The sequence below is a fragment of the Phalacrocorax aristotelis genome, chromosome Z (assembly GCF_949628215.1).
Source record: "Phalacrocorax aristotelis chromosome Z, bGulAri2.1, whole genome shotgun sequence".
Lineage (NCBI taxonomy): Eukaryota > Metazoa > Chordata > Aves > Suliformes > Phalacrocoracidae > Phalacrocorax > Phalacrocorax aristotelis.
The window spans coordinates 69711814-69738006 of NC_134311.1; the positions used below are offsets into that span (position 1 = coordinate 69711814).

A 26193-nucleotide genomic window follows, 5' to 3' on the forward strand; every position below is an offset into this window, starting at 1 on the left:
TTTTGCAGCTTTTGAAGAAGCACCTCTCTGGACTGCCAGGGCTCATATTGCCATCTAGGCAGCATGGCCCTGTAAGATTGCCCTTTCCTGCAGACCCTGAGACAGAGCCAATACAGTCCAGAGGAATCGGGTCGTGCAGAAGTGTACATAGTGGATGACACAGATGGAGTTGGGTGGCAAATGCCTGGTCAGCAAGCGTCCAGAAGAGGCAAAGGCTTGATTCTGCTGTCAGCATTAGCAGAGGTAACACTACGCCTCTGCAGGGCCCCAGTACTTTGCTGAATTGGGCCTCAAAATTTGTGAATATCTACAAATGCTGGGCAGCTTCTGGGCCAGATCAGCACTTCAAGGCTGGGAGAAAAAGTTATTAAAAGTTGGAGGTGAAGGTGGTCCCACTGAGAACAGGGAGTCACTGTCTCGATCCACAAACTTAATGCTACAGCACAGAGCATCACTGCAGGAACTCAGAGCAGGGCTTTTCACAGCAGCAATTTAAACAGCAGAGGAGCTCCATTCTTTTCAGGATAAAAAGTTTTGACCACATCTCTTTTCCTTTTCTGTGGCTGCTGGTGTGGTTCACTTACTGCTCTGATGCAAAACACTGGGTCAGTGAGTACTGGCAGCTGCTAAAAATAAATGGTGCAAGAAACAGCGATCCAACTGTGCTGTACCTGTTTGCAGTGGTGCAGACAGGCTCTGCACACGTACATATGCACACATGCATAGTTGCTTTTTCTTCTAACAAATGCAATCTGATTAAAAATGCTACTTGGCAAAGCAAACAGAAGAGGCATGGTGGTGTGGGGAGCAGAGCCCTGGTTTGCAAGCCTGAAGGTCCAGTTCTTCCAGGGGTTAGCAGAGTGACACCGGGTAAGTCACCACAGAGCTCTGCACTCCTGGTGCCCCCTGTAATTAAATCGCCAGCTCCTCAGAGCACAGGCTGTCTGTGTACAGTTTTGAACAATGAGATTTTGATCCTGTTTGAGGTCTCTTGGCACTGCATTAATACTATTATATTAATCATATTATATGATTTACTGCCACATCACCAGGACAGTTTTTAAGACGAATGACTCTGCAATGAAGGAAAGAGCTGAGGATGGAAAGTTAAAACTTCTAGTCCAGATTTCTATTATAATTTTGAGCTTAGCATTTATTCCTTCAACGGGCATAAAACCCTGGCTTGCACAGGTTAGCCATCAGCAAACTAAGATTTGTACAAATTATCTTTAGGTTGCTCCATTGGTTGCTGTTATTCATTTTGTCTCTGGCTGTGACACAGATAATCCATTTAAACTCATGTTATCATGTTCAAAAAGAGGCTACATAACAAAGGCACTATAAATTACTGTTCATAAGCAAATGGTGTTCTCCCAGGGGTTTGAAACTGAGAATGAACAGGCTGCTCAGCCATAGTGGGGAAGAGAGGAGAGTTGCAGAGAAGACGCACTTGGCAGCTCTTGGCACATATGAGAACAGAGGTTTCACTGTCTCTGTTTTGGGTTGACATGTGCAGCTGTAATCGTCATTTCCTTTGCCATCTAAGACGGCATCTGTGCTAGAAGAGCAGGCACAGCAAATCCCACCACCCCATGAGCCCTCACACGGGCACCTGTGCTTTCCTAGCACCCCGTAATACAGCAAGCCCAGAAATACTTGTCTGAACAACGGTGATCGATTAGCTGTGGATGTACAGTAATTAAACCATGCCCAGCACGTTGGCTGAGGCTTTGGTCTGTCACTCTCTGCAATGCCTGCAGGTCAGCATGTTCTTTGGCATAGCCTAGCATTAGCCCTCTGCTCAGAGGCTGGTTGGGCACAGCCCAGGGAGGCAGCTGGAGGACACTGCTGTCGGGAGGCAGCGTGGGCACAGCAGCTTCAGTTAGGGGAGGGAAAAGAGAGTTTTGGCCTTGGAGCCAGACAACAATTCCTGACATATTTTTTTGGTGGTATAGGTGAGGAGGTTGTGGAGGAGGTTCTCCATTAGCCAGGGACTCTGGGTGAATGCTGGAAGAGAAAATTGCAATTGGGCTGATTTTCAGCAGTTGCTCAGTAGCCTCTGGGGTGGGGTATTGGAAAAGCCTCCCTGGGTCATCCTCACATGGGCCTCGGCCTTTTCAGGTGTAATTGCTGCAGCAGTGACACAGCCCATTTGTGGAAGTGAAAGTGAAGAGGAAGACAAACCATGCAAATAAATGGCTTCTGAGGTCTTGGCCTCACCTTGAGCGTGGAGCCCTTGCCTTGTGCTGGCAGCAAAATGGCACATGACTGTAAGTGGGCAGCTAACAGCTCTCCTTCCTCATTCCAGGTCTGAGTCTAAAAGCACTCCCTCATTTGCTGTACCCTGCTGTCTCCTCCATTCCTTGTCCTTCTCTCATGCAATTCCTTCAGGCTTTTCCTTTTCTCACTTCATGATCTCAGTTCCAGCCATGATTTAGCTACTGCATGATTGTCTCCTGTTTGCTGTTCAGGCAACCAAAGCTGAAATGCTCATTGTTGCAGTTTTCCAGCAGTGGCAGCGCTTTATCCTGGCTACAGCAGGGTGGGGTAAGAATGGCAGCAGTGTTTTGACCTTCAACAGGTTCTTCATTGACTGTGATGACACTCCTGCTCCATATGACATACAAACTGATAACCTCGCTCCATCTTAAGTTTTAATGGGTAGTGCAAGGCAGATGTTTCTAAGCAATGCAAGACTTGCTTTTTATGGAAGGAAAATTGCATTATTAGGTCTATCTTAATTCATGTGCAGACTGATGTCACAAACTGTAGCTGCTACTTTCTTCCATTCACTTGGAAACAATGCTAGACAGAGTGACAGCTTGCCATAATCTTGCTGTACTGTCTTCCATACATAGGGATGATTAAAATTACCTTATCAGTGGTTTATTATACTTGTTCTGATGAGTTTGTTAATTGGAAGGTATAGATTATCTTGTAAACAAAGTACTGGTTTGCAAAGTATTCTTCTATTGAGAACACAAAGCTATACACCACATCGTTGCATCTTGTGCTCGACTGGCTCTACACAAAGCATCTTGAGAACTCAGGAGTTAATTGCTGGGAATTAAAGATTCACTAAAGCAGAAGTAGTAAAGAAAGATCCTAACTTTATATGGTGGTAGTGAGAAGAGAGTAGTTCCTTCCTATAAAGTAGAAATGTGTTTGAAACCCCCAGTAAGGGTCCCAGAACTACTAGACAAGCACAGACAGGCCTTGTTTTCTGTATTTCCTTACTCTCTTCCCTTTTCTTGTGTCTCTTTCTGTATAAGAGAGACCCCCAACCTCACAATGTGCTCTTCATTGGATATTGGGGATTTGGGTTTGAATCCCCTCCAGCAGAGGAGGAAACCAAATGGGGATGCCACACCTGGGACAGGGACTCTGCATGGAGAGTAGGGAGGTTTAAGAAGAGTAAGACATTGCCTTTGCAGTTTAGGTGCTCCAGGTCCAGGCAGCAGCTGGTTGCAGATTCAGTTATGGACTGAGACTGAGCTCTAGTTTCCACTTGAGTCCCACGCTAGAGGCTGAGATCTTTCTTGAATGCAGTTGCAAAGGCTGACTTTTTTTTCAACAGCTTTTTTTGCTGGCTTTCCAGATCAGTGAGTTGTCCTTTCCAAACCAGCCGGACAAAATGCTGGATTCCTCTGGCAGTCTGTACATGAAATCTGAAAGAATTATCAAGTCCTTGTTTGAGGGAGCTGAGCCCTGAAAAAAACAGCTCTGAATTGCATCAAAATAATGTGCTCCTTTTTCCTTCTTAAGTCTAAGTGCCCCACCTGCAAATTCAGAATGATATAAGTTCATACATCATACGATGAAAGGGAGATTTGTTGTTTGATGGTCATTTCTAGTCAGATCTTTAAAGTCTTATTCTGTGGAAAAAGATGTATTGAAAAAAAGGCTTACACTGAAAAAAAAAAACACAAACTTGTCATTGGAATCTAGAACACAAACATTCTGAAATTATTTTTATTTCCACCCTGTGAACAATCTCAGAAAAATCTCTGGCAATAAAAGATATTAATAGCTCAGCCTCCTGATGCTGAGGACTGTAAGGATAGCTGCCTTTCAGTGTGAGAAAGGGGAATCTTGGTAGTAAACTGGATGTATAATCTGTCCAGGGATGATCTGCTCAAAGACTTACAGTGGTTTAAAAATCCTGAAGAAAGAAATCTTACTCCTAAAGAAAGCCTCTGTTTGATCCCTTTGTCCTGTTAGCATGATCTGGAGGTATTTAAACTCCACCTGGTTCTTCTGCTGACACCATCTTCTGTCTTGATGTGGAGGCCAGAACTCAGAATATAGATGTGTGATTTACTTTTCCATAGCCTCGTGGAGTGTTTATGCATTAATGTAATTTATGATTAGTAACTCCCAGCTGGCAACAGCTTCTTGAGAAGGTATCCTTAGTAGTTAATCCCATTTTGACATTTCAGTGGCTGCACCAATAAAAGGTGTCTTTCCGTACTCATGGCTAAGTCGGCCATTGCTCAGTTCATTCAATGTTGTTCCAGTGCGTGGCCCAACATTCTTGCAGATATACAGGGGTAGGGATTTCACATCCTTATGGGCCTTTATCCCATTAAACAAAAATACAGAGAATTTTTCTTTTTATTGCTAATGTGCTGTAGGCAGGTTACAGTTTGTCCCTGAAGTGTGCAGTTGAGAAATCACCTATTAAACATGATTAGATTAGTGTTGTGCATTTAAGCTCTTGCAGAATATTAAGTTAACTTGTGCTGATGTTGCCATACACACTCGATGAACAAGGGTTAGCTTTGTGTATTCCTAAAATGAAGAGTCATACTTCAGCAATGTAATAAATCAATAGAAGTCTGGGTTTTAAGCCTGTTTCTTCTTGTGATGGGTAGCAGAAAGTGCTTTAAGTGTCAGCCCCAAACTGCCATGCAGTGAACATACTCTCTTCTAATCTAGTGAGATAAACCCACCAGAGAGTGGGATGCCTGGAAATCCAAGGAGCTTAATTGTACTTTACATCTGGATGTCAGCAAGAAGAGCACTGTTTTCTTTGTTGCATGTTTTCTTGCCTAATCTCTGCTCCCCTCTGCCAACCCTCTCGTCCCTGTTTCTGCTTCTCTTTCTGGGGATCCCAGAGAGGCAATTCCAAAGACTTTGAGGAAGACAAGGCTGCCTCATGATGCATTATGGCTTCAGCTGTTGTGCCATTGCAGTGGCCCCTGCTACCTTATCTTTTTATACAGATAGATATGCACAGTTGGCTTGTGGAAGACCTGTCACATTTAACTGGCATAAATACTTCTTTTTTTTTTGGAGGCTGAACACTTTGGGTTTGGTTGGTGGGTTTTCCCATTTTCACAGCTGCCCTCTGTGCATCTCTGAATGTGGTCCTGTTTGCAGAAGAGCTTTGTGATCCAGTGGAAGGATATTTCGAGAAGGGTACAGGTATCTTATGCATTGAAATAAATGCTGTAGGCCAGTTGATTTACCTTCAATGTCTGAGAACACTACAAAATGTCCCTGGCTGCCCCAGTTTATCTGAGTGCCTGTTCTTTGTAGTAATTTATCAGATGATGTTAATACATGCCCTGCTCCAGAGGCGCTCCTATGTGAAAAAACTTAACCTTAATGCAAGTGCAAATGAGCTCATTCTGTACTCGATCACATGGGCTAACACAGCACCAACCGCAACCAGACAACTGTGAAAGAATGTTCCTGTCTAAGGCAGATGGAAAACACTGGTGTATAGAAAGGCTGAGTGGTTTTGGAAATACTCTTTAAGCACGAATCAGTGTGGGCTGCTTTTTTTAAATAAGCATAGCCTCTAGCAATACTTAATTCTCATAGCATGGTTACCATTATCAGATTTGAGGGCAAATTGCTTACATCTTTGCCAGAATTGACTGTGCAATTAAGAAATAGTGGAGAAGGCTAAGGCAATCATGAAATTACACAGGGTATGAGCTGAAGGCCTGAAATGAGTTTTCAAAGGCCCCTTCCTTAACTTTTGTCTACTCTAACAAGGTAAAAGTCAGACTTGGCAAACTGATTTTCTTTCACCAGAGAGCTTGCATGGGCTGGGTTTGGAGGCAATGGGAAAAAACAACGTCGTCAAGGCAAGACTGTGTAAAGGCACCTACACCAGTTAACAATTTGTCTTAGAGCCGAGTTCTCCCTAAAGGCAATGCTTCACTGCTTCTAGAGGAGTTGACATAACGTTACTGAATCAGAGTATTGAAACTGCATCAGGTTGTCTCAGTGGTCTCACTGAGGAGGTAGTATCAGCCGCTGTGGGGACTTCATCCCAAGGTACGACAGGAAGAGTCTTCAAGGAATTACCCTTGGTCTTGGCAGCATCCAGATGGCTCTGGGCCAGGGGAATCGCTTTCTGGGGAGTTTGCAGAACTGAGGAGTTTCACAGAAAACTGACGCTGGGCACAGTGCTTCCTGCCAGACCTTATTTGTCTATACTTGGATGATCCATCAGGTTAGTTATCTTCCTTCCCTGTCAGTCTCTGCGGCTCCTTCAGTAATTTGCTTTGAGATCTGTTTTACGGTATGAGCAAACAAACCTTGCTGTGAAGTAAAGCAGAGTTGGAAACGTACCTTATCAGCTACTCCACTGGAAATACCCATGTCATGGAGGACTCCCTAGTAAACATGAGGCGGTTTACATTCCCATGAAATGCTCCCTAGGGACATACAGACTAAAAACCAAGTTGCACAAGTTTTGTATTTCTCTTGCCTAATGCTCTATGGAACTGGAGGAGTGGCTTTCAGCTTCTCAGGCCCTGGTAAGAATGGTACAAAGGCTTCTCCCCTGCTTGACAAATCACTGTTAAGATGTGACATGAAAGTTGTGTCCTCCTGCCTTAGGAAACAAGCATAGTACTTTGCTGGGCGCTTAGTCCTACCAAAGGTGATGAGCAGTGGCCAAAGCCCGCTCTTCAGAGGACTTTGGGTGAACCAAGAGAGAGGATGTGCTGCTCAGCCCAGACCAGTTCTCCTTCTGTGCACATCTACAGCTCTTGGCAGCTAGAGAACTTAAGAACAGCAGAGTGTGACCGTGGATGGCACTGGACTGCAGCACTGCGCAGATCACGATTTGCACATAGACACCTCAGTTCTGTCCGCACCCTGCTGGAGGTACCTATTTTACTGGATTGTACCCTTAGGGGTTGTGTCTAGTTTCACATATCTACATATATATCATTATATGGGTATTTAAAAGCACAATCCAAGTAAATGAGGTTTCCGCAAAAGGATAACTTGTCCAAGACTGACACCTACTGAGCCACACGCAGCAGTGGCTAGCGTTTCACCACACTAGTATCTCACTACACGCCTACAGTTCAGTGCCAGCCTGCCTAGGGACCCTGCAAAAGAAAAGACAGAGCACTCTCTGAAAATCGACTAATACACCAGCCTAGTGGAAAGGTGGTTTGAGGCATGATTCCTAGAGGGAAAGAGAGCTGGTGGCTCCTTTTCCCTGGGGGACTGGTATCTGCTGTGGTTTTACTTCAACAGTGGATGAAGTCCTTCTGCCCCAGCGACTGCCAACATCCCATTCCGCTGTTTTTTGCGGGAGCAACAGTCACTTCACAGCAAAGTAAAGCAGATGAAAAATACGGAAAACAATAACACACTTAATTATCAACAAAGCAATTCTTAAAGCAGCAAAGCAGTGGAAAGGTAATGCATGCCCCCCGTTTTTTTTTCCCCCAGCAGTTAGATGGAACGTTTAGTCCGAATGAACCAAAAGAGGAAGAAATAGATTTTGCTAAAAGTTGCTGTGGTTGTGGTCTGGTGAGACTGAATTCACAATGGTTCAAGTGCTGATATAATGTTACCATCACCTTGAGAAAGATAGGTGAGAAAAGGCTTGATGAAATGCTTCTGGCCAGGTAACAAAGGAAATGGTGATACCTGAAGGTTTTCAAAAGACAGGATGGTTCAAACCTGTCCTCAGATGTGTCTGATCTTTGCTGAGGGTTTGCTAAGAAAGCAGTAACTTTCTTTTTAAAGGAAGAGTTATCAACCACCTTTGGAGGCTGTTCCAGTTAGTTGACACAAAAAAACAACGAAAACACCAAACCCAAAAAACCTCAGGCCATTATTTTATTTTTTGTCAGTAACAGACATTTGCCTCTTGTCAGCCAGGTGTGCAAAACCCCCCCCAAAAACAAACCCCAAGCCAACCAATGAGATCCCCCAGCTGTGAGGTAGGAGGGGCCGCTGAGTATGTGATGCCCTGGACTGAGGCTCGGGAAGGAAGTGTTCCACTGAAGGAGACTCTACCTATTAAATTGAAAAGTAGCATTTGTCTTAAGAAAAATAATCATTACCCTTTTTAGTTCAGTACATTCTTGCTTCTGCAGTGACATATACAGCCCTACTGAAAGGCCTGAGGTATTTTGTTTAACTTTCATGAAAAACATTTGTTACCAAAAGGTATTTTATTCTTAACAGGGTAGTTAGAATGCTGTGGGCATCCCTGATTAACATTTCAATTTTTCCCTTGTGGTCATGGAAAGTCATTTCATCTTCCTTCATCTGCCATTCGTCAGAGGCCAGGAAATTTTACTTCAAGGTTTGAGAAAAAATTGATTTTTGCAAAAAGAGATATTTCTGACAAAAGAAAAGTCCCTGCTAAAATGAGCAAGATGTGCAATGTGAAATATATTTAAAATCTGGTTCAGCACAAAAGCTGTGTTTAACGGCATTAGGAAAACTAGAATCATTTTTTATGCCAGGTAGAGCAGATGGCATTAAAATTCCTCTTCAGCTTGTCTGGAGCGAGAGCATTTCAGTTGCAGCAGTCTCTCCACAGTGTCTGCAATTGTACGCTCGCCATGCACCTTGTTATCTCGGGTGCGGATGTTAACTGTTCCACTTGTCTTCTCCTTTTCACCAACCACTAGAAAAAACCAAGATGCAAAGAAATGAACTTAACATTTAGCACGCGCTTTTTCCCCCCCATTCCCTTAAAACTTAGGCTTAGTAAACAAAAACTCTAAAAAGCTTACCAACCAACACATCAAATCCTTCTTTGCCCTCCTCCCACCTCCCCTCACTTAGACCTGTAACAGCCAATAGCCTTGTTTAATCTCATTTACCAACACCATTTAATAGGTTTTAGGATGTTATGAACAGCAACTTAGCAAAACAGGAGTAAAGAGAAAAGTAAACCTAGTAAGTCCAGCTTGACTTACTTCTTATTAGAGAGAACCACAAAGTCAAAGTGAGAAATAAACACGGAGTACTCTACAGGCAAAGATCAGAAAGACTACTTGATTGTAAATAACTGATAGCTATTTGTCTTCTTTAGAGAGGCAGCAAGACAGTTTATTGGAAAATCCCAAAGCTATTTTACTTAAACATAAAGATACAGATACCAAGATAATATATGTACGTCTCATTACTAATATAAATTTTATATAATACGCTGGGAGGTTGCTACAGGAGATTGGGCACCAGAGAAATACAATTTACGTTCAGTGGACAACTCCTTGAAACAACCTCTGCAAATAAATGAGATGAGATTTTTTTCCCCCTGATAAGCTCATATTTGTTTGTGGTCTTGAAGGTAAAATGTGGCTGTGTCTTATCTGTATCATAGACTTGAATTTTTAAAGAACAAAAAAACTTTATTCCTGATTCTATCAATTGCTTTGAGGGTAGTTTCTCTGTCAAAGGCTCCTTCTACCGTAATGGATCCCAGACAGTTTTAGGGTCAATGCTAGAGCCTTGATATACATGACATGGCTAACATAGTGCTTCAAATCCCATATCTCAGGGTGAATTTCTAATTGTCCCTGTATCACCCTCTCGTGGAGCAGTCTTCTCCCATGTATGTATAGCTCAGAAGCGCACCACAGCTGAATCCAGTGAAAATAGGGTACTTCTCATGCTACACTTGAAACAAGAGCATAAATGACTGGGGAGGATGGAAAAATTGTTTAACAACCTGACTGACAAAGGGCAAGAGATTTCATATATGCCTCCAACATTGCTGACCAGAAGACAGAAAAGGCCTTTTCCTAAAGCAGCAGTTATGCCTTGGGCCACAGCAACCTCCTTCCAGTGACAGGTATACAAGCCAGGAATGCTGACCATGCAGGCAGGAGAGAATCTCTGGAACAGAGACTCCCAGGAACAAAGTGACCTACAACGCCGACAACCACGCTCTGCCTTGCTCACAGAAAAAGATCAAATCCTTTAACCTACGCAGGAAAGTCAGCCAGGATAAATTAACAAATGCACTGTATGTTACCCAGAATAAAGTTATACTGTGCAAGCTGAGCATTTCTGATCTTCTTGTTAAGTGTGCACCCAGGATCTACATCAACATCTGCCATTAATCCAGCATCGTGGAAGTGCTGCCTGACCTAGGAGAAAAAGTGTTTGAACTGTCACTACAGGATATTCATGACAATGCACTATTTATGACTTGCAAACACAAGCCAGTCAAGCTTATCTGACCCCTAAAACAAAGGCACCATCGTTGGCTCAGGCACTGGAGATGATCACAGTTCAAGAAATGAAAACCAGTCAGCTATCACGCAGGCACGTACACACTAAATAACTAAGCAGTGATGTGAATATCTGATGTTTTGGGCTTAATACTAATTTGGTATTGTGAAAGGCAGCAGGATGATGGAGCTTTCTGATTAGAAATTTTTTTAAAATTAATTTGCAGACTATTTTATTTATGTATAATGTGCTTGAAAGAAATACAGAAGGTCTGCTGGGTGCTAAATATGCAAATACCCATCTTCATCGTCTTTCTGCTTTTGCAAGAAGCACATGGCCATGGGATACTAGAACCTGAAGGGTAAGACAGCTTTTGAGCTAGAGAGAAAAAACTAAGTTTTCCAAAAATAAAAGCCTCACAAAGATCAGCATTTGTTGTTTAGATACCCAAAATCTATTTCATGTCCTCTGAAGCTACATCTCCAAATTCAGCAGCTGTCATTGTAATATAAAAATGATACAATGTAATATGCAAAGACTTATAACATTCATCTGGTATATAGACTATGAATCACTAATAACCAAGTATCTCAACTAAATACAATATACTGAAAAAAAAAAACCCAAACCATATACATCACCTTTTGAGCATACTCATCACATGCTGGTCCCACTGGTACCACCATCACCTGCTGTGGGGACAGCCAGAGTGGCCTTCAATAAACAAAAAAACCCAAGTTTATATGGCTCTCAGTACTTCTTTTAGTATTAAAAAAACCACTTAACAGGCAGGACTAAAATCTACACAAGAGATTTATAAAGCCAGTTGCTTAGACTGGGTTCAGAGGTGATGACAGCCTCATTACAATTTATCTCCCAAAAAGAACAGTGTCTAAAAGAATTGCAGTGTGGAAGAAAGTACTTTTTCACCTGAAGATTCAAGTTGTGTTTTACGATGGGCACCAAATCATAATTGAGTGTTGAGCTTATTACTAGCTAATTATGCGAAAACTTTTACTTTTGAGTCTTACTATAAGTAGAGGGGTCATCCCCATCAGGGGTTATACTGCAGCAGGTAAAGGAGACAACCTACATAAATGACTCACTGCAAGGAAGTCCAGTTACAAAAGCGAAGTTGAGAGATATACGCCTTGCACAGACAAGCTGTATGCTGCACCTGCATGAGTGGTATCATGCAGAGGCTACCACACCTAGCATTATTTAATATCTAAGGGAGGTGGTTCAGAAGGAACACATTAGGTATACCGAAGGCACATCGCTGCAGCAAGCAGAACAAACCCTCCTGCTTCTTGCACACTTGGGGCTAACTTCTTTCCTATGTAAAGTGTTTGCTCAAACTGGAATAATAAATCTACTTTTCAATGTTACCATTTGCCTCCATAGTTTTCGGTTAGAATGGCGATCATTCTCTCCACAGATCCCAAAATAGCCCGGTGAATGATAACTGGTCTTGTCTTGTCATTACCATCATGGCTGTGAAGAAAGATTTAGGGTTTTTTTTAAATATAAGATTTTTTTCTTGATGCAAACTTATGCGTGTAACTGACAGGAAAGTTAGATTATGTAGCAATTAAAACCACCAGCCTCTCTGCTTACCTGACAAAGGTGAGGTTAAATCTGACTGGCAGCTGGAAGTCGAGCTGGATGGTAGCACACTGGTGATAGCGGCCAATGGCATCTTTAATCTGAATGTCAATCTTAAAAACAAAAAGACACAAACTTTTACTATAGTTTAAGATACAAGCATCCCCCTCTGAAAGCAAACTCTTTCATTTTAAGATGGAAGGTTTCAATCAATGCAGAGGAACTATATGTGGTTTTAGACAACATACTTTTACTTCAGCCTAGGATTTAAATGATTTGCAGGTTCTGATGCAAAAAATATTAGAGCGCTAAAAACAGGGTTATCAAGTAGAGAGACATTACTTCAGGGGGGAACCACATTTAATACCTCAGACTATTTTTCATGAGTTTCAATCTGGGACTTTCATGGGCCTTTTCACTGAGTGAATTCAGCTGCACAGAAGCGCAAGTGCGAGATCAGAAGTGAACACATCTTGCCAAAAATGAGATTTCTTCAACCTCAAACTGGCAAAGTTACACTCCTTTATCATGCAGTATTTGAATACTTTCTAGCTTATGTTACAAATTCAGGCACGAACAAGGCATGAGAATCCTACTGTTAATTGGTCCACTCAGCAGAAGGGAACATATTAACCAATGACACTTGTTCTGGCTATGAGTATCTACAGTCAAGCCTATTCTTTCTATTGGATCTTACATTTTAAACTTGAGTACACTTCTTATACAAGTTAGACAGAGAGACAGACAGAAAACAGTAGATTTATAGGGTCCTGACCTTATTTATTTATTACATAGCTCTCTTATTCATCATTTTAGCAGTATGGCTATATGTTGGGGACTTACTTTAATATACGTATCAAACAAACAGATCAGTGTTTTATTAACTGATGTTCTAAATGTGTTTCACTTTTGCATTTGGAAGCCAGAGTTTATCGTAGTTCAGCTACTCACCAAAGAGCTTCTATCAAGATAAATTATTTACAATCTTCCTTACTTTCAAATCACCCAGTTAAGAAGTTAAAAAAAAAATCCAAGTAGTTTAAAAGTACCCTAGATGTAGAATTTCAAGGTAAAGATATAACTTTAACTAATTTCCATTAAAACCAATTCAAAATGCTTACTTTACTTTGGCTAGAGTGTATTAAAAGCAAGTATAGGTTTAATTAAGGTTCCTTAACAGAGGTTCCTGTAGATAATTGCCTTCTTTCAAATTAACTGAGTAAACTACTAAATCTTGTCTGCATTTCAGGTTTTGAATGATTAGCTACTGTAACAGATTTCACCTACACCCATAAACTGAAACTGATTCAATCAGCATACAAAGAGAGAAATCAGAATCAGTTTACTAGGTGACTGAATGTAGACACAAATGTAGTGTAGGTTTAAGAAAAGATTTGCAGGTAATTTTGTAAGGCTCTCTGTCCTTACGCTCAAAGATATCAGGAAATTTCTAAACATCCCTACTTAATCTGTGCAAACTGAAGAGGCGGCTTTAAAACAAAACAAAACAACAAAACCAGAAAACTAATGCAAGGGGCTTTTTAAAATACCGAAACCCACCAGCAACTCAATGCAGCTACAAAACTGCGCCAGTAAAAGCAACATTTTTCAAAAATTTGTTTTACCAGTAAGTTTATTTTTGGTTTTCTTATGACTTAGGACTCACTTATCGCTCAAAGGATGATTTCTAATGCGGTAATTGCTGTGGTAATACCGATCTTACAGTGCCACCTTCTGTTCGTGTTTCCCACTAAACCAGTCAGCTCTGTTTAAGCAGCAGACAAACATTCTATACATGTAAACTGGGTTTAATTAATGACATGTGTGTTAAAGCTATGTGAAAACCAGGATCATAGAGTATACTTCTGTCTTAAGTACGTCAGAGATTATGCGCCTGGAAAACAAAAAAATTTCAGCCATACAGCACCTTAAAATGGTATTAGAAAACTATTTTTAAAATGCCCCTTCCTAATCCCAGCTCTTAACAATCTCAGTTTGTACCAGGTTGTCAGTTAGGAATCAGTTTTCTTCTATATCCTCCAGCCAAACCTAGCCTGCACCAGTGCTTTAGAAACGCACACTGACATTGAAAAATTTAGTTATAACTTTATATTGGAAGGGAATGTGCAGGACAATAAGTGAAAAATAAAAGTTGTCTTTACCAAGAAGATTGTGAATAAAACCCAAGAGCATCACCATACTATTTTCTCCCGCTTGCTCATAAGAAGATATGAAAAACATTCTTTATGTGTTACAGTGTTTAGTATCCCTCTGTATTTGTTTAATTAGCTTAGAGCAGAATGTTGTCTAGCTGGAGACTTTGCCTTGGTCAGGTATCTGTTTGAAGTCACCTGGCAAAAGGTCTGCACAAATAGATGCCCCAACACTTGCCTCTCTGGGGAAGGTGACATTTAGCATAATTTTGTAAACACAAAAAGACTTTGGGTTTTTCTGCTTATCTGCTATACTGCAAAGAACAGTATTTGCCTGCTACCCTACCGCCAAGATTACAGTGTTATCAATGGAAAGCAAGGAACTGTATAACTTTCGTCTGCCTCACCCCAACAGAATTAATAGCCCAACCCAGCTAGGGATTAGCAACATACTAACCTTAGGCCCATAGAAAGCTCCATCGCCAGGGTTTAACTCCCACTTCTCACCAAAGTCGTTGAGGCTGTTTTCAAGTTGCTAGAGATAAAGGATACATACACTCAGTACTTCCCAATCATTTGCTGTCTTTCCATGTTACAGCATCTGCTCAGCCTCCTGCTACAGTTTTGTGATACTACCAGTTCTAAGTACTTCTCAGTTACTGCTGCAACTCATTTATTTTTTGAAAACAGAAAATTTTGGAAGAGCCCCAGATAAAAAAGAATACAGTCCAAATTTAAACAAAGAAAATTAATGCATTGTCATGGTTTAGCCCCAATCAGCAACTAAGCACCACACAGCCACTCTATCCCAGCTAAAACCATGATGTGCATTCATTCTGGAAAAGGCCAAACAAGGAGCATTAGCTTACGTGCAAGAAATTTTTATGCTAGATTCAATGTTTGTGGATAATATTAAGAGGGGATCAACCCTGATACAACTGATGTCTAGTTGTGCCTTATCTTCTCCCCAGTACAGTACCTGCAGGGGCTAACCCCATCCCTTTAATCATAAAAGCGACCTGACTTTTGGGAGATGGCTCTAAGTCTTATTACAAGGGCTGCCAGAATTGGTTCTCTTCCTTTTTTTTTTTTTTTTTGTCAATTAGCAAAAAAATGCAAGAAGAGAGAGAAGGAGGAAGAAGGGAGACGTAATTGGATTCTGACATGGAGATTGCTTCTGTATGGAGAGTAAGTTATTTACAACACATAGACTGAACTGAGGTGAGTTAATGAAGTTATATTGCTCATGTCCAGCTGTCACTGTACCTCCCAGAAAGCAGTATGTTCTTACAGGACTTCCAGCTGCAGCCTTGCTTTCACGTAAAAAGTTAACAAAACTGATTACCTTTTCAGCTTGATTCCACACTTCTATATCTCCCAGGTACTTTTCAGGACGAGTGGAGAGATACAGTTTAAAGGAAAATCCAAAGACATCATACACAGTGCGTAAGAAATGCAGACAACTCTTTATCTCCTCTTCAATCTTTGTAAGAATAGAAATAAAGTCTCAAGTATGGAAAAATCAGTTAATCTGATTTTAATACCCAATTTCATTTAACAGCAGCCTATACCTGCTCCATAGCGCAGAATATATGAGCATCGTCCTGCTGGAACCGACGTACTCGAGTGAGTCCCGTAAGAGCTCCTGACAGCTCATTGCGATGCAGAACACCAAAATCAGCCAACCGTAAAGGCAGCTCACGCCATGATCTTGGACGATGATCAAACATAAGGCTGAAAGGAAAAGTTTATTACTTGAAGCTCATCCAGAATCAAAATTCTGTAAAGAACAGCCAATGAGAAGCAGCCAATATCTAAGCAGATGCCCATAATGCCAATGATGTAATTTGATTACAACCATCATTCACATCTAGTTTTGTCAGGAAAACAAATGCAAACACCTTTGCATAATTCGCAGTCTTACCCCACCTCACACATAGAAGATAAAACAGCTCCTAAAACAGAGCATTAAAACCTGAAAGCCTAAATTGCCACAAAATTGACAATGCCCCAGTATCTATTTCGGTTATCCAGGTTTTCTAGTACCGAGGTAAGCTTCAGGTCTAAAACAGGAAAATGACATGTCTGAAGTAAAGAGAGCACGAAGACACCATCTTTGGTAAACTGGATTTGCTATGTATTTACCAGTGTCCTGGACAGTTCATAGGCTTCAGAGCAAAGACTTCTTTCTCGACTTCAAAGGAAAACATGTTGTCACTGTAATGCTGCCAGTGCCCTGAAGTCATCCATAGTTTGCTGTTGAAAACATTTGGGGTGACAACCTCCTGGAATCCACGTTTTCGATACTCACTCTAAAACAACAGACCCAGTATGTAAAATAACTAATAAAGCATACCAAGGTAATGGTACTCAGCCTTCAATCTGCAGCCATAAAAATATACAAATGCTGGCCTACAAGAGTCCACGACAAAGAGGGAGGTGAGACGGAGGGAGGCGGGCGGGCGAGCGGGAGGGAGGGAGGCGGGCAGGCGAGCAGGAGGGAGGGAGGCGGGCAGGAGGGAAGGAAGCAGGCAGGCGAGAGGGAGGGAGGGAAGCGAGAGAAGAGTTCAAGCTGGAGATGCCAGGATACATCCCTTCCACCAGCATCACCCTTCCCTGAACAATTCCTCTGTACTAAGCAAAAAGGACAAGTTTCCTCCCTGCAAGTAAAGCAGCAGTTTCTAATTATTCAATGACACTTGGTAGTACATTGCAGCCCAAATATACTATACTAAGACAGACTTTAAATATTACAACAGGAAGATCAGGATTTTTTTTCTACACATAATTTCATAACAGTTCTAAAGGCCAAATTTAGTAAGTTTATTAAAACAAATCAATATGTATCCGTGGAACAGCTATAGTGTGAGCTTAGCTGTGCTATCAGACGTCAAAGAACTCATATTATAAAGCATCATTATCACTGCTTTAACTGCAGGTATAAAGTAGTGATAAAACATAACTTAAGAGAGATTGTCACAAAACCTATTCCAAGAAACCAGGTTTCTTTAGCTGTGTGGCTTACAGAACTAAGAGATTAAAGTAACTTGAAATGAAGGACTGTTAATACTGTTGTATGTAGCATGCTGTTACGTGTTTTTCTAAAATTAAGTAATTTCTTCTACAAGATTTCCAAAAGACATTACTTACCCGGATGAATTCAATTAATGTATTATAAATGTAAGCTCCCTTTGGCAAAAAAAAACAGCTACCAGGGCTGAGCTCATGGAAGAAAAACAGTTCTTGGTCCTGCAGAAAAATAATATTTGAAAAAGTTAAGTGTTTGTACACCAGCTTTTTCACTTAACATTCCAAATGAATTACTACTGACTGGGCATCAATAATCAAATTTTTTAAAAAAGAAAACAAAACAAAGAAAAAAAGCAATACCTACAGAGCAGATGAATTTTCACTAGTATTATACCCCCATCAGTACTTAAAGGGGAAAGAGATTGTTCAGTTTCCTGTTCCATTACTGATACTCCAAACCCTCGCATTTATGTGTAACTCCTAATGATGCCCCCACAGCTCCATTTGTACATTGACAAGTAATGTTTAGTTCTGCTTCTGCAGCTCTCTAATCATTTGCATATCAACTAAATGTATGAGCTGTAGCTGGCTAATGTAACAAGCTGGGCACATGCTTGAGGACTGCATACAGTGAATTCTGCTGTATAGTTTCCTGATGTCCTAGCAGCAGACCTTGTAATGGGTAGCCCTGAACACTGTTATCTGACAGGTGTTTCCATCTAAAAAACAAAACCAAAAACCAACCACCCAAAAAACCATAGAAATGTATTATGGATTCCGAAATCATGCAGAAGAACAGAACTGTGAGTGAGCAGGCTGCAGCAAACTGTAGGGATGAGCATTGCCTGCAGACTGAAGTGTCCAAGTTCTTTTCTCACAGATCCATGGAATAAGGATGTCAACACATTTAAAACAGCGAAGAAGTCTAAAGACAAGTTGTTTGCTTTAGGACTTCTGATGCTCTTAGAGAGAGAAGTACTTCACTTTGCAACTTGACTGAAAATACAGCTGCGCCACATCTTGGTTGTGGCAGGAATTATACACTGTCTTCGAGATGCTTCTAGTTAAGGGGTTACATCCACACAGTGTTTGTGAAATACATTGCCAGAAAAACTGTCTCACCCGCCCAATTTTCCTGTGATCTCTGCTTTTAGCCTCCTCCTGGAATTTCTCCCATTCCTTCAGCATTTTTGCATCCGGGAATGAAATTCCATAGATCCGCTGGAGGGATTCCATATCAGCCTTGCCTTCCCAATAGGTAGAAGAATTCTGCATGCAAAAAATAAATGAAACATTGAAGAAAAGGAGGAGCCTCCACTTTTTACTACTGCTGCCTGCTATGAAAAGCATGCCATTATTAATAAATCACTCTACTTAATGGAGAACAACTAAGGCAAAAGGAGAGTTTTCATGTTAAATTCAGAGCACTGATTAGAAAAATCCAGAAACAAGAGGTGAACAGAATATGTAAAAATGGTTTCACTCTCTCCCTTGTCTTTTTTTTTAAACCTACTTGCTCTCTTTGTAGCCATCCTATTCCAACTGTTAATTCACACTCAACTATAACCATCAGCTGAGCAAAAACTATAACCTCTAATTGATTCAGTTCAGCCAAGCCTTAAACCACACTCATGTTCCGATCTGTGCTGGAAGTGCAGGCTCTAGACACCTAGTTGTACTTTGCACCATTTGAATACCATTCTACCACACAACCCGTTACGAATTTGCAACATTGAGGCTTTGGCCAGGCAACCCATTTCACGGTACATTCTTGGATAAGCCACCATTGTATTGCCCAGAGACAGCAATACAGTTTCAGTGAGAACATTTGTTTGAGGCAGTTTCAGCACTTACCTTATGAATTTTTATGGTCTTTATCTTACCAGTATGTCTGACATGAGGCCCTCTGCATAAATCTATCAAGGGACCACACCTAACAATAGGAAAACATTTATTTGGTATATTTCACCCCAGAAAGATATATCCAGTAATATTATGATGCATGTGTAATTACCTGTATACTGTTGTAGTTGGAGTATTGACCTTCTCGTTCAGGATGCGACACTTGAATTTATTATACTGAGAAGAAAAGCAGCACACATATCTGTCAACTCTTCATTAAGCAAGAGAGCTGGCCAACAGTTTAAATTATTTGCAAAACTGATGCTGTGCTGCATCAAAAGAGGATTATAAAAGACAAAGAGACAGGAAGACAGTCAAGTAGTGGGGCAAGCTACCCAGAGAGTGGGTTGTGGAGTCTCCATCCTCAGAGGTTTTGAAGGCTCAACTGGACAAGCCCTCAGAAACCTGGTCTGACTTCAGTGTTGACCCCATGGCCTCTGCATGAGACTGGACTGGAAACCTATGGAGGTACCGTCCAATCTGAATAACACTCTGATTCTCCTGATGTCCTAACAGGGAACGCTCAGTAATGTCTATCTCAGAAATACCAGAAAATTATTTGCAGCTAGATACTAAAGAGAAAGGATCAGCTTTTAGTGTTGCTTGGACTTTTTTAGAATGAGGACTTCTGAGTAATGTTTTATGAGGTCTTCTGAATGCATCAGCATGTGCAGTTATAGTATCACCACAGCATTTTATTAACAGCCAATATAACACAGGCATATAACATTACTGCACATAATATATTGCAAATGTACATCTGCAGGAAATAAATGAAAAATGTAGTTTCAAAGATTTTGCCAAGGTCACTGAGAGGAAGAATGAGAATTCTTACAGTTGTAGAAAATCTAATACACATTCCTGAGAACCTAAGAATTACATCTTCACTCATGTTTTTTGTTAAATATCACAAATAAGCCTATAAGAACATATCACCTTAAAAAGTTAATTAGATAGACCTTCCCCTACCACTAACACAACGTGTGGCTCAAGGCACCAATACTTAAAGAATAACTGCATGATACACCTTCTAAAACAGCCTACCTTAAACATTTCAAGTAGTGTTTCCTTCTTAACTTCCAGTCTTTCAAAGGCTTGTTTCTCCTTCATTATCTTTTTGCATAACGTTTCCAAAGCAGAGAAGTCATTACTTGATACACCCCTAAAATAAACACACAGAAAAAAGTGAATCATTCTTGCTTTCACTTGCAATTTCAGATCCAGTTGCAACACACTAGCTTGTGGAAGGAACACACTGCGAAGAAGAAAGCAATCTGCAGTACTGCAGACAACCGTTCCAGGAACAAAAACATAACAGAAACTTGCTGGGACTGCCATCCCACCCCTCCTAAAAAGAAAAATACAAAACCTACCCTTCCTCAAGGAACATGTCATAATAAAATCCATTTTCTATTGGTGGGCCATAGCACAAGCAGCCACCATAGATTCGCTCCATAGCTTCACCCATTATGTGAGCACTTGAGTGCCAGTATACCTAAAAAAGAGGGAATCAGTCTGAATACGCACAAAGCATTTCTGAGTATTTTATATAAAACCTTTTCTGAAACACTTGCTTTTAAGGATACTTGATGCAGATCTCGCATTAGAGCAGTCTGCAGAACGTAATGACCTGCCCATCAACACTCTCACCCTAAGCACCAGTATTTCCAAAAGGTAACACTAGGAAATTGTTTACAGTCTGGTAGCAAATAATTCTTATTTTCAATTATTGTTGAAATGATTCAATTATTGTCAAGAAGTCAGGAAACTAATTCAGAAACTTTTTCTTTCTGTGAACTTCAATCAATCAGCTCTTCATAAGACAAAAAGGTGCGCTTTCAACATAAGGCTGTGGTCCTAATCTGAAGATTTTATGCATGTGAAATCCTGCACTGAAGTAGCACATGTCATAAAGTTAAAAACTACACTCTATCTTGTAGTACACCTGAAGTTTTGACAAATTAAAACCAAATCTATAGGACCTCAGTCTGCTTTTATTTGCACAGACCAGAAAACATAGATATCTCAGAAGCTACCATTTAGCCAGTATCAAAATCCTAAATTTGAATGCAAGACCTCTGTGATAAGTTTGACTGACAGCTTCTTGTACCAGATGTTTTTTTTCTGAAGAGAGTATTTACAACTTTACTGGATATCCACATTGATCTGAATAGGTCGTCAAAATAAAGTACATACTTCTGCATGTTCGAAGTAAAAAAGCAGCCTACTCAGGACCTTTACGCTTGTTCATAGACAGTAGTTTTATACTTAGTATTGTTTTTGAAGCCAGTGCTGAAAACGTCAGTTCAGAAGACCTACTTTATATTAACATGAAAGCTGCAAATGTAAAACTTCAACAAGAACAGACTTGACATAAACAACAGCAACTGCTAGCAGACTTGGCTACAAACACGCAGCATAATGTACATTACCTGCAGTACTGCATGTCCCCTGTAAGGAACTATTAGAAAGTGCAGGTGCACCTACACAGCAAAGCTGCTTCCATCGCCTCATCTTTTGAACACAGTAAAGATGCAAATAACTACTTGAGGCTGAGTTTAATGCAAATCCAAAGGCAAACAAATCTTGGTAGAAGATACTCACTGCTTGAGCCTCTTCATCTTCAAACTTAAGCAGCTCCAGGGTACAATCCTCCTCCAAAGGACGGTCTAGATCCCAAACCATCTTGTTCACTTTAGCAATAACAGTGTTGTCAGCTAAGCCCTGACTACAGAATAAATACACGGTATATTATCTTCTGAAATCAGCAAGCAGAAGTTCCTCAAATTTGCCCTCCACGTTGACTAAGATTTTCAGGAGTGCTCAGAGTGGGTACAAGGTCATAAATAAATACCAAATAAAAGAGCAGCTTAGCCAGCCTTGAACATTCATGAAAATCCTACTCACATCTCAGAGATTAGGGAAGAAGACTGTGCTGTATACTCAACATTCATACATTCATTAACACATTTGGTTTAGAGGCAGTCACCTCAAAGTGCTAACCTGACTTCAAAATCCTATTGCAATAAAAGAGATGGCTTCTCTTTTAAAAATTATGAAATAACATTTCTGATGTAGTAACTTTAAAGTTTTATTTCAACTAGGCAAAAAAACCTTTCCTTGACCCCAAACCACAAAAGCAAAGAGGATTCCAATGACAAGGCACCTAAACATGTAAAAAAATATGGCATTTCACATCTAGGAACCACCAAGTTCTTGTAATTTTAACAGTCAGGGTGTCCAGTGTGCATTGTTCAAATCTACTCCACAGCAAGTCTGAGTAACCCGGAGAAGTGCAATGCTCTTTTTGATGGGTATCTCCCATGCAAGTAAAAATGCTGTCACATGAAAGATACTCATATAGTTAACTGTCTCTGAAATCAACTGAAACATCACCCAGCAGTCACCTTCCCCAGGTTGATGTAAACTATTTGGCATCTGATAGAGTAAATTTAATTGCAAATTAGTTTGTAATATCACAACAGTACTTGCAGGGAAAAATATGCAAGTAATCTGTGTCTAAAAGATCTCAATTATATCCTTATTTCATTTTAGAAACTATATCTTCGTAAGGCAAAAAAAATACTCTGAAACTCAATCCCTATTGATTATCTCCAGTTTATTATATACAAGATGCCTTGAGAAGAACTGAACTAAATGACTAAGAGAGAAATTATACATTACCCACACCCTCGCAGCCACAACCTGCAGACATAGAGCTGTCTGAAAATGATCGAGTGTATCACAGAACAGAATCATACCTAATTCCACAAGCGATCTGATAAGGAGTAGTCTTCCAAGATTCAGCATCAACCTGCTTGCCATCGGGCAATGTAACTTTAATGGGTTTACTGTCATTTGCAGCTCTTTCTGCAAGGAGTGCATCATGTTCAGCTTTAAGTTTATTGTACATCTCTAAACGCTCACTGATAAATGCAGGCCAGGGATTCAACTATATATAATGAATAAAGAGAAAGGGAAAAAAAAAATCAATAGATTATTAGAGTAATCTAGTATCACATTATGTCAAGAATGCAAACTGTCACAAGCAGCTATGTGACCATATTTATATGTGCTATATCTAAAAAAAATAATTATTACAGACTAACTATCTAGTATTGATCATACAGCAATAAGATTTAACTTAACTAAAATTATTGCTTTAAAATGTACCACTGTACACCTGTTCAATAAACTACACGTTAATAAGCTAATACATAGTTTATTAAACACCTGTTCTATAAGCTACACAAGGACAAAAATAAATTTGAAAAGACTGTGTAAGTTCAACATAAAAACAGATATTTTTTTTAATTAGGTCAAAAAACTGAGGGAACACCTCTACTCTACGCCACCCCAACAGGAAGTGACTCCAGCCTACACGTCATACAGTGACACCAGGGCTATCAGCTTGGTCATAACCAAGGTTATACAGCTATGCAGCTGGCTCAGGCTTAGTGCTGGCCAGCAGCTAGCCCTCTCTGCGGCCAGTCAGAGGGATCTGTGTTTACCCACCATGAAGACAGAAAAAGCAGAGCACCTTAGGCAGGCTTTCCTCACCCTAGAGATCTGCTGCCTACCTCCTGGTGCAGAGGCGCAGTGAAAAGAGCAACTACGGAAATCGGAGCCACTCTCCCATTACACCAACATAACTTGGTGTAAAAGTAACGAAGTAACTTCATGGCAGACTTTAGTAAAGTAAGAAATAGTCGGAAAAAGGAGTAACTGTAACGCCTGAGAAAATACTTCAGAGGGATGAACGTCAGCAGTACAAAAGACAGCAACCAGAGACCCCATCTTTCAACCCCCGGTGGCCCAAGGGCAGCTCACCTCCGTCCGTCCGCCATCGCCGGCCCCCTCCTTCATTTTCTTCTTTCCGCAGTCTGCCTTTTTTTCTTCCCCAGCATTTACCTGAGGAGGGCGAGCACCATTTCCTCATTCTCCAGCAGTCGCTCACAGCCACGGCGCTTTAACCCCCCCCGCAGCCCCACACACCAGGGAAAAGACCCGACCCCTTCGCACCGGCTAACCCCGGCCCATCTCCCTGCTCTTTTACCTTCGGGTAAATCCCACCGCCTCTCGACCCTGCTTCCCCGCAGCTGGGGAAACCCCCGGCGACCCGCTACGAGGGGTGAGCGGGAAGAGGCCTAGCTCCTCGTGCCGCCCGCACCCCTCCTCCTGACAGAGCCGCCCCGCCTCCAGCCCCGAGGCGGGAAGAAGGGAACCCCCCGCCTCAGGACACCCCCGGCCCGCGGTGAGGGTGAGCCGCGCTGAGGAGAGAGCCGGTGCTCCAGGGCGGCCCGCTGCTGCCTTGGTGCCGGGCCCACCTGGCTGTCAGCGCCCTCCATAGCCGCACGCAGCCGCCCGGCCCAGCGGGGAAGGGGCGGGAACGGCCGCGCGCAGGCGCCTCGCGGCCGCGGCGGCTGATGCAACCGGGGGCCCCCGCAGCGACGGGGGTTGAGCTGCGTGGGCCGGGCCGGGCGGGCCTGGGTGTGTGGCCGTGAGCGGCGGCGCGGCGGGAGTGGAGGGACCCCGGCAGCACCTGCCTGCACCCTTGAGGGTGGGAAGCGGGGCCCCTGTCCCCGCACCCTCGCTCCGCTATGCATAACCAGCCTTCCCCTGCCAGCCGCGCTGCGGTGGCAGAGGGCTGAGGGAAGGGGTGGCACTCAGGGAGACCAAGCTACTGTTCCCCTGAGGCAGAGGTTCCATTTGATTAGCTGATGGGAGTAGTCTTTGCAAAGGAGACTAAAATAAAATAAAATAAAAATCGGGTTGACCAGTGTCTGATTTCCCTGGGGGAAAAAAAGTGGAAGAGATTCTGAGGAGATTCTGTCAGACCTGGGCTGCGGCTTCTTTGCTTAGTGCGGTCTTGAGGGGAGGCTCAGCATGGAGCTGATGGTTTGGATGGCATCTCTAAGAAAAGGCTGTGATATTCAGGCACGGCTTTTTGCTTTGTAACCTTCCCCTTCTCTCCCCGCTATCATTTTTATATGATAACAAATAATATTTTCATTTAGGAAGTTTACCTTCAGCAGATCCTCATGGTGGCCCTGAGCTCTCAGAGCTGCCCGTCCTGAGGCCCTTGATGTGTTTGGTGAACTCATACAGTAGCCTAGTTTAAGAAAGGTGTTTACTACAAGATTGCATGTTTTCAAGAAATCCTGGCATAGTGTCCTTACGTTGAAGAGTCTAAACCATGTCAGGGCTATGGCTTGGCTTGGACCTCTGCTGCCTGCAGAGCACCCGACACCACTGCCTGGTGTCACAGCTGCTTCCTCTTCATCTGCAGCAATGATCTGGGATTTCAGAGTGTTTCAGTCAGCTAAAATGTGCTTAGACGGACAGCAGAGCACCTCAGGCTCCACAGTCTTAAGTGCTGTAACAAAGTAGTCCAGGAAAAATAGGCGGGTTTGTATAGCTTTCAAATACTAGTTATGTAGGGGTGTAGGTTGGTTGAGAGGACATCACCACATTACTTGACCACAAATATAGGAGCTTAAAAAAATCATATAAATGTTTTTATATTTTTTTAAAACGTTAAAATGGAAAGATGTAGTAAATATGAACCTCAAGACAGAATCAGATCTAGACCTGAATAATATATTTGCTGAGTACTACAAGCAGCATAAATATTGGCAAAAAGATTTCTTAAACAGCTACATTTAAGAATATATGTAAGATGTCATATAACAATACAATGTTAGTAATACAAAGTATATTAGTTTTTAAATACTAATTTTTAGAATTGCAATATCTTCTAAAATCTTTTTGTGTGAACGAATTACAACTAATATGCTGGCTAACAGACAGCACATTGCAAAACTTATCGGTAAATTATCTAACCCCGAAATGAACAAAACCCTGTAAAGATAACTGTTAAAGACAAAAGATTATTAAATATTTCTGAAGCAACGGGAGAACTGCGGAAGAACTGTTCCTTTTGCCAGAAGATGGCAGCAGCAAAACACGCTGGCTGATGAGAAACTAATTCTGCGGGATGCCCTGCTCACAGGTCTTGGCTTTAGATAACAGGATTTATGGCATAAAA

The 26193-nt window shown here is 41.6% G+C and overlaps 1 protein-coding gene across 2 annotated transcripts in view; it reads right to left on the reverse strand.

The window, feature by feature from the left end:
- Nucleotides 1-8086: 8086 nt before the first annotated feature.
- The window catches only part of TARS1 (threonyl-tRNA synthetase 1), a 41154-nt gene continuing 23047 nt past the window's right edge, over nt 8087-26193 (reverse strand). The window contains exons 1-19 of one of the 2 annotated variants that reach the window (XM_075079281.1): nt 24473-24577; nt 23976-24056; nt 22907-23097; nt 21750-21873; nt 20519-20640; nt 20190-20307; nt 19258-19322; nt 19098-19176; nt 18366-18512; nt 17364-17462; nt 16359-16525; nt 15785-15947; nt 15559-15696; nt 14671-14748; nt 12073-12173; nt 11845-11949; nt 11097-11169; nt 10256-10370; nt 8087-8899 (exon numbers count right to left, since the gene is read on the reverse strand). In XM_075079281.1, the coding sequence (XP_074935382.1) occupies nt 8751-8899; nt 10256-10370; nt 11097-11169; nt 11845-11949; nt 12073-12173; nt 14671-14748; nt 15559-15696; nt 15785-15947; nt 16359-16525; nt 17364-17462; nt 18366-18512; nt 19098-19176; nt 19258-19322; nt 20190-20307; nt 20519-20640; nt 21750-21873; nt 22907-23097; nt 23976-24056; nt 24473-24493 (2136 nt within the window). In that variant the 5' untranslated portion in view covers nt 24494-24577 and the 3' untranslated portion in view covers nt 8087-8750. Of the gene's footprint in view, nt 8900-10255; nt 10371-11096; nt 11170-11844; nt 11950-12072; nt 12174-14670; nt 14749-15558; nt 15697-15784; nt 15948-16358; nt 16526-17363; nt 17463-18365; nt 18513-19097; nt 19177-19257; nt 19323-20189; nt 20308-20518; nt 20641-21749; nt 21874-22906; nt 23098-23975; nt 24057-24472; nt 24578-26193 lie in introns of those variants that run through there. The other variant, XM_075079282.1, reaches the window with a different exon arrangement.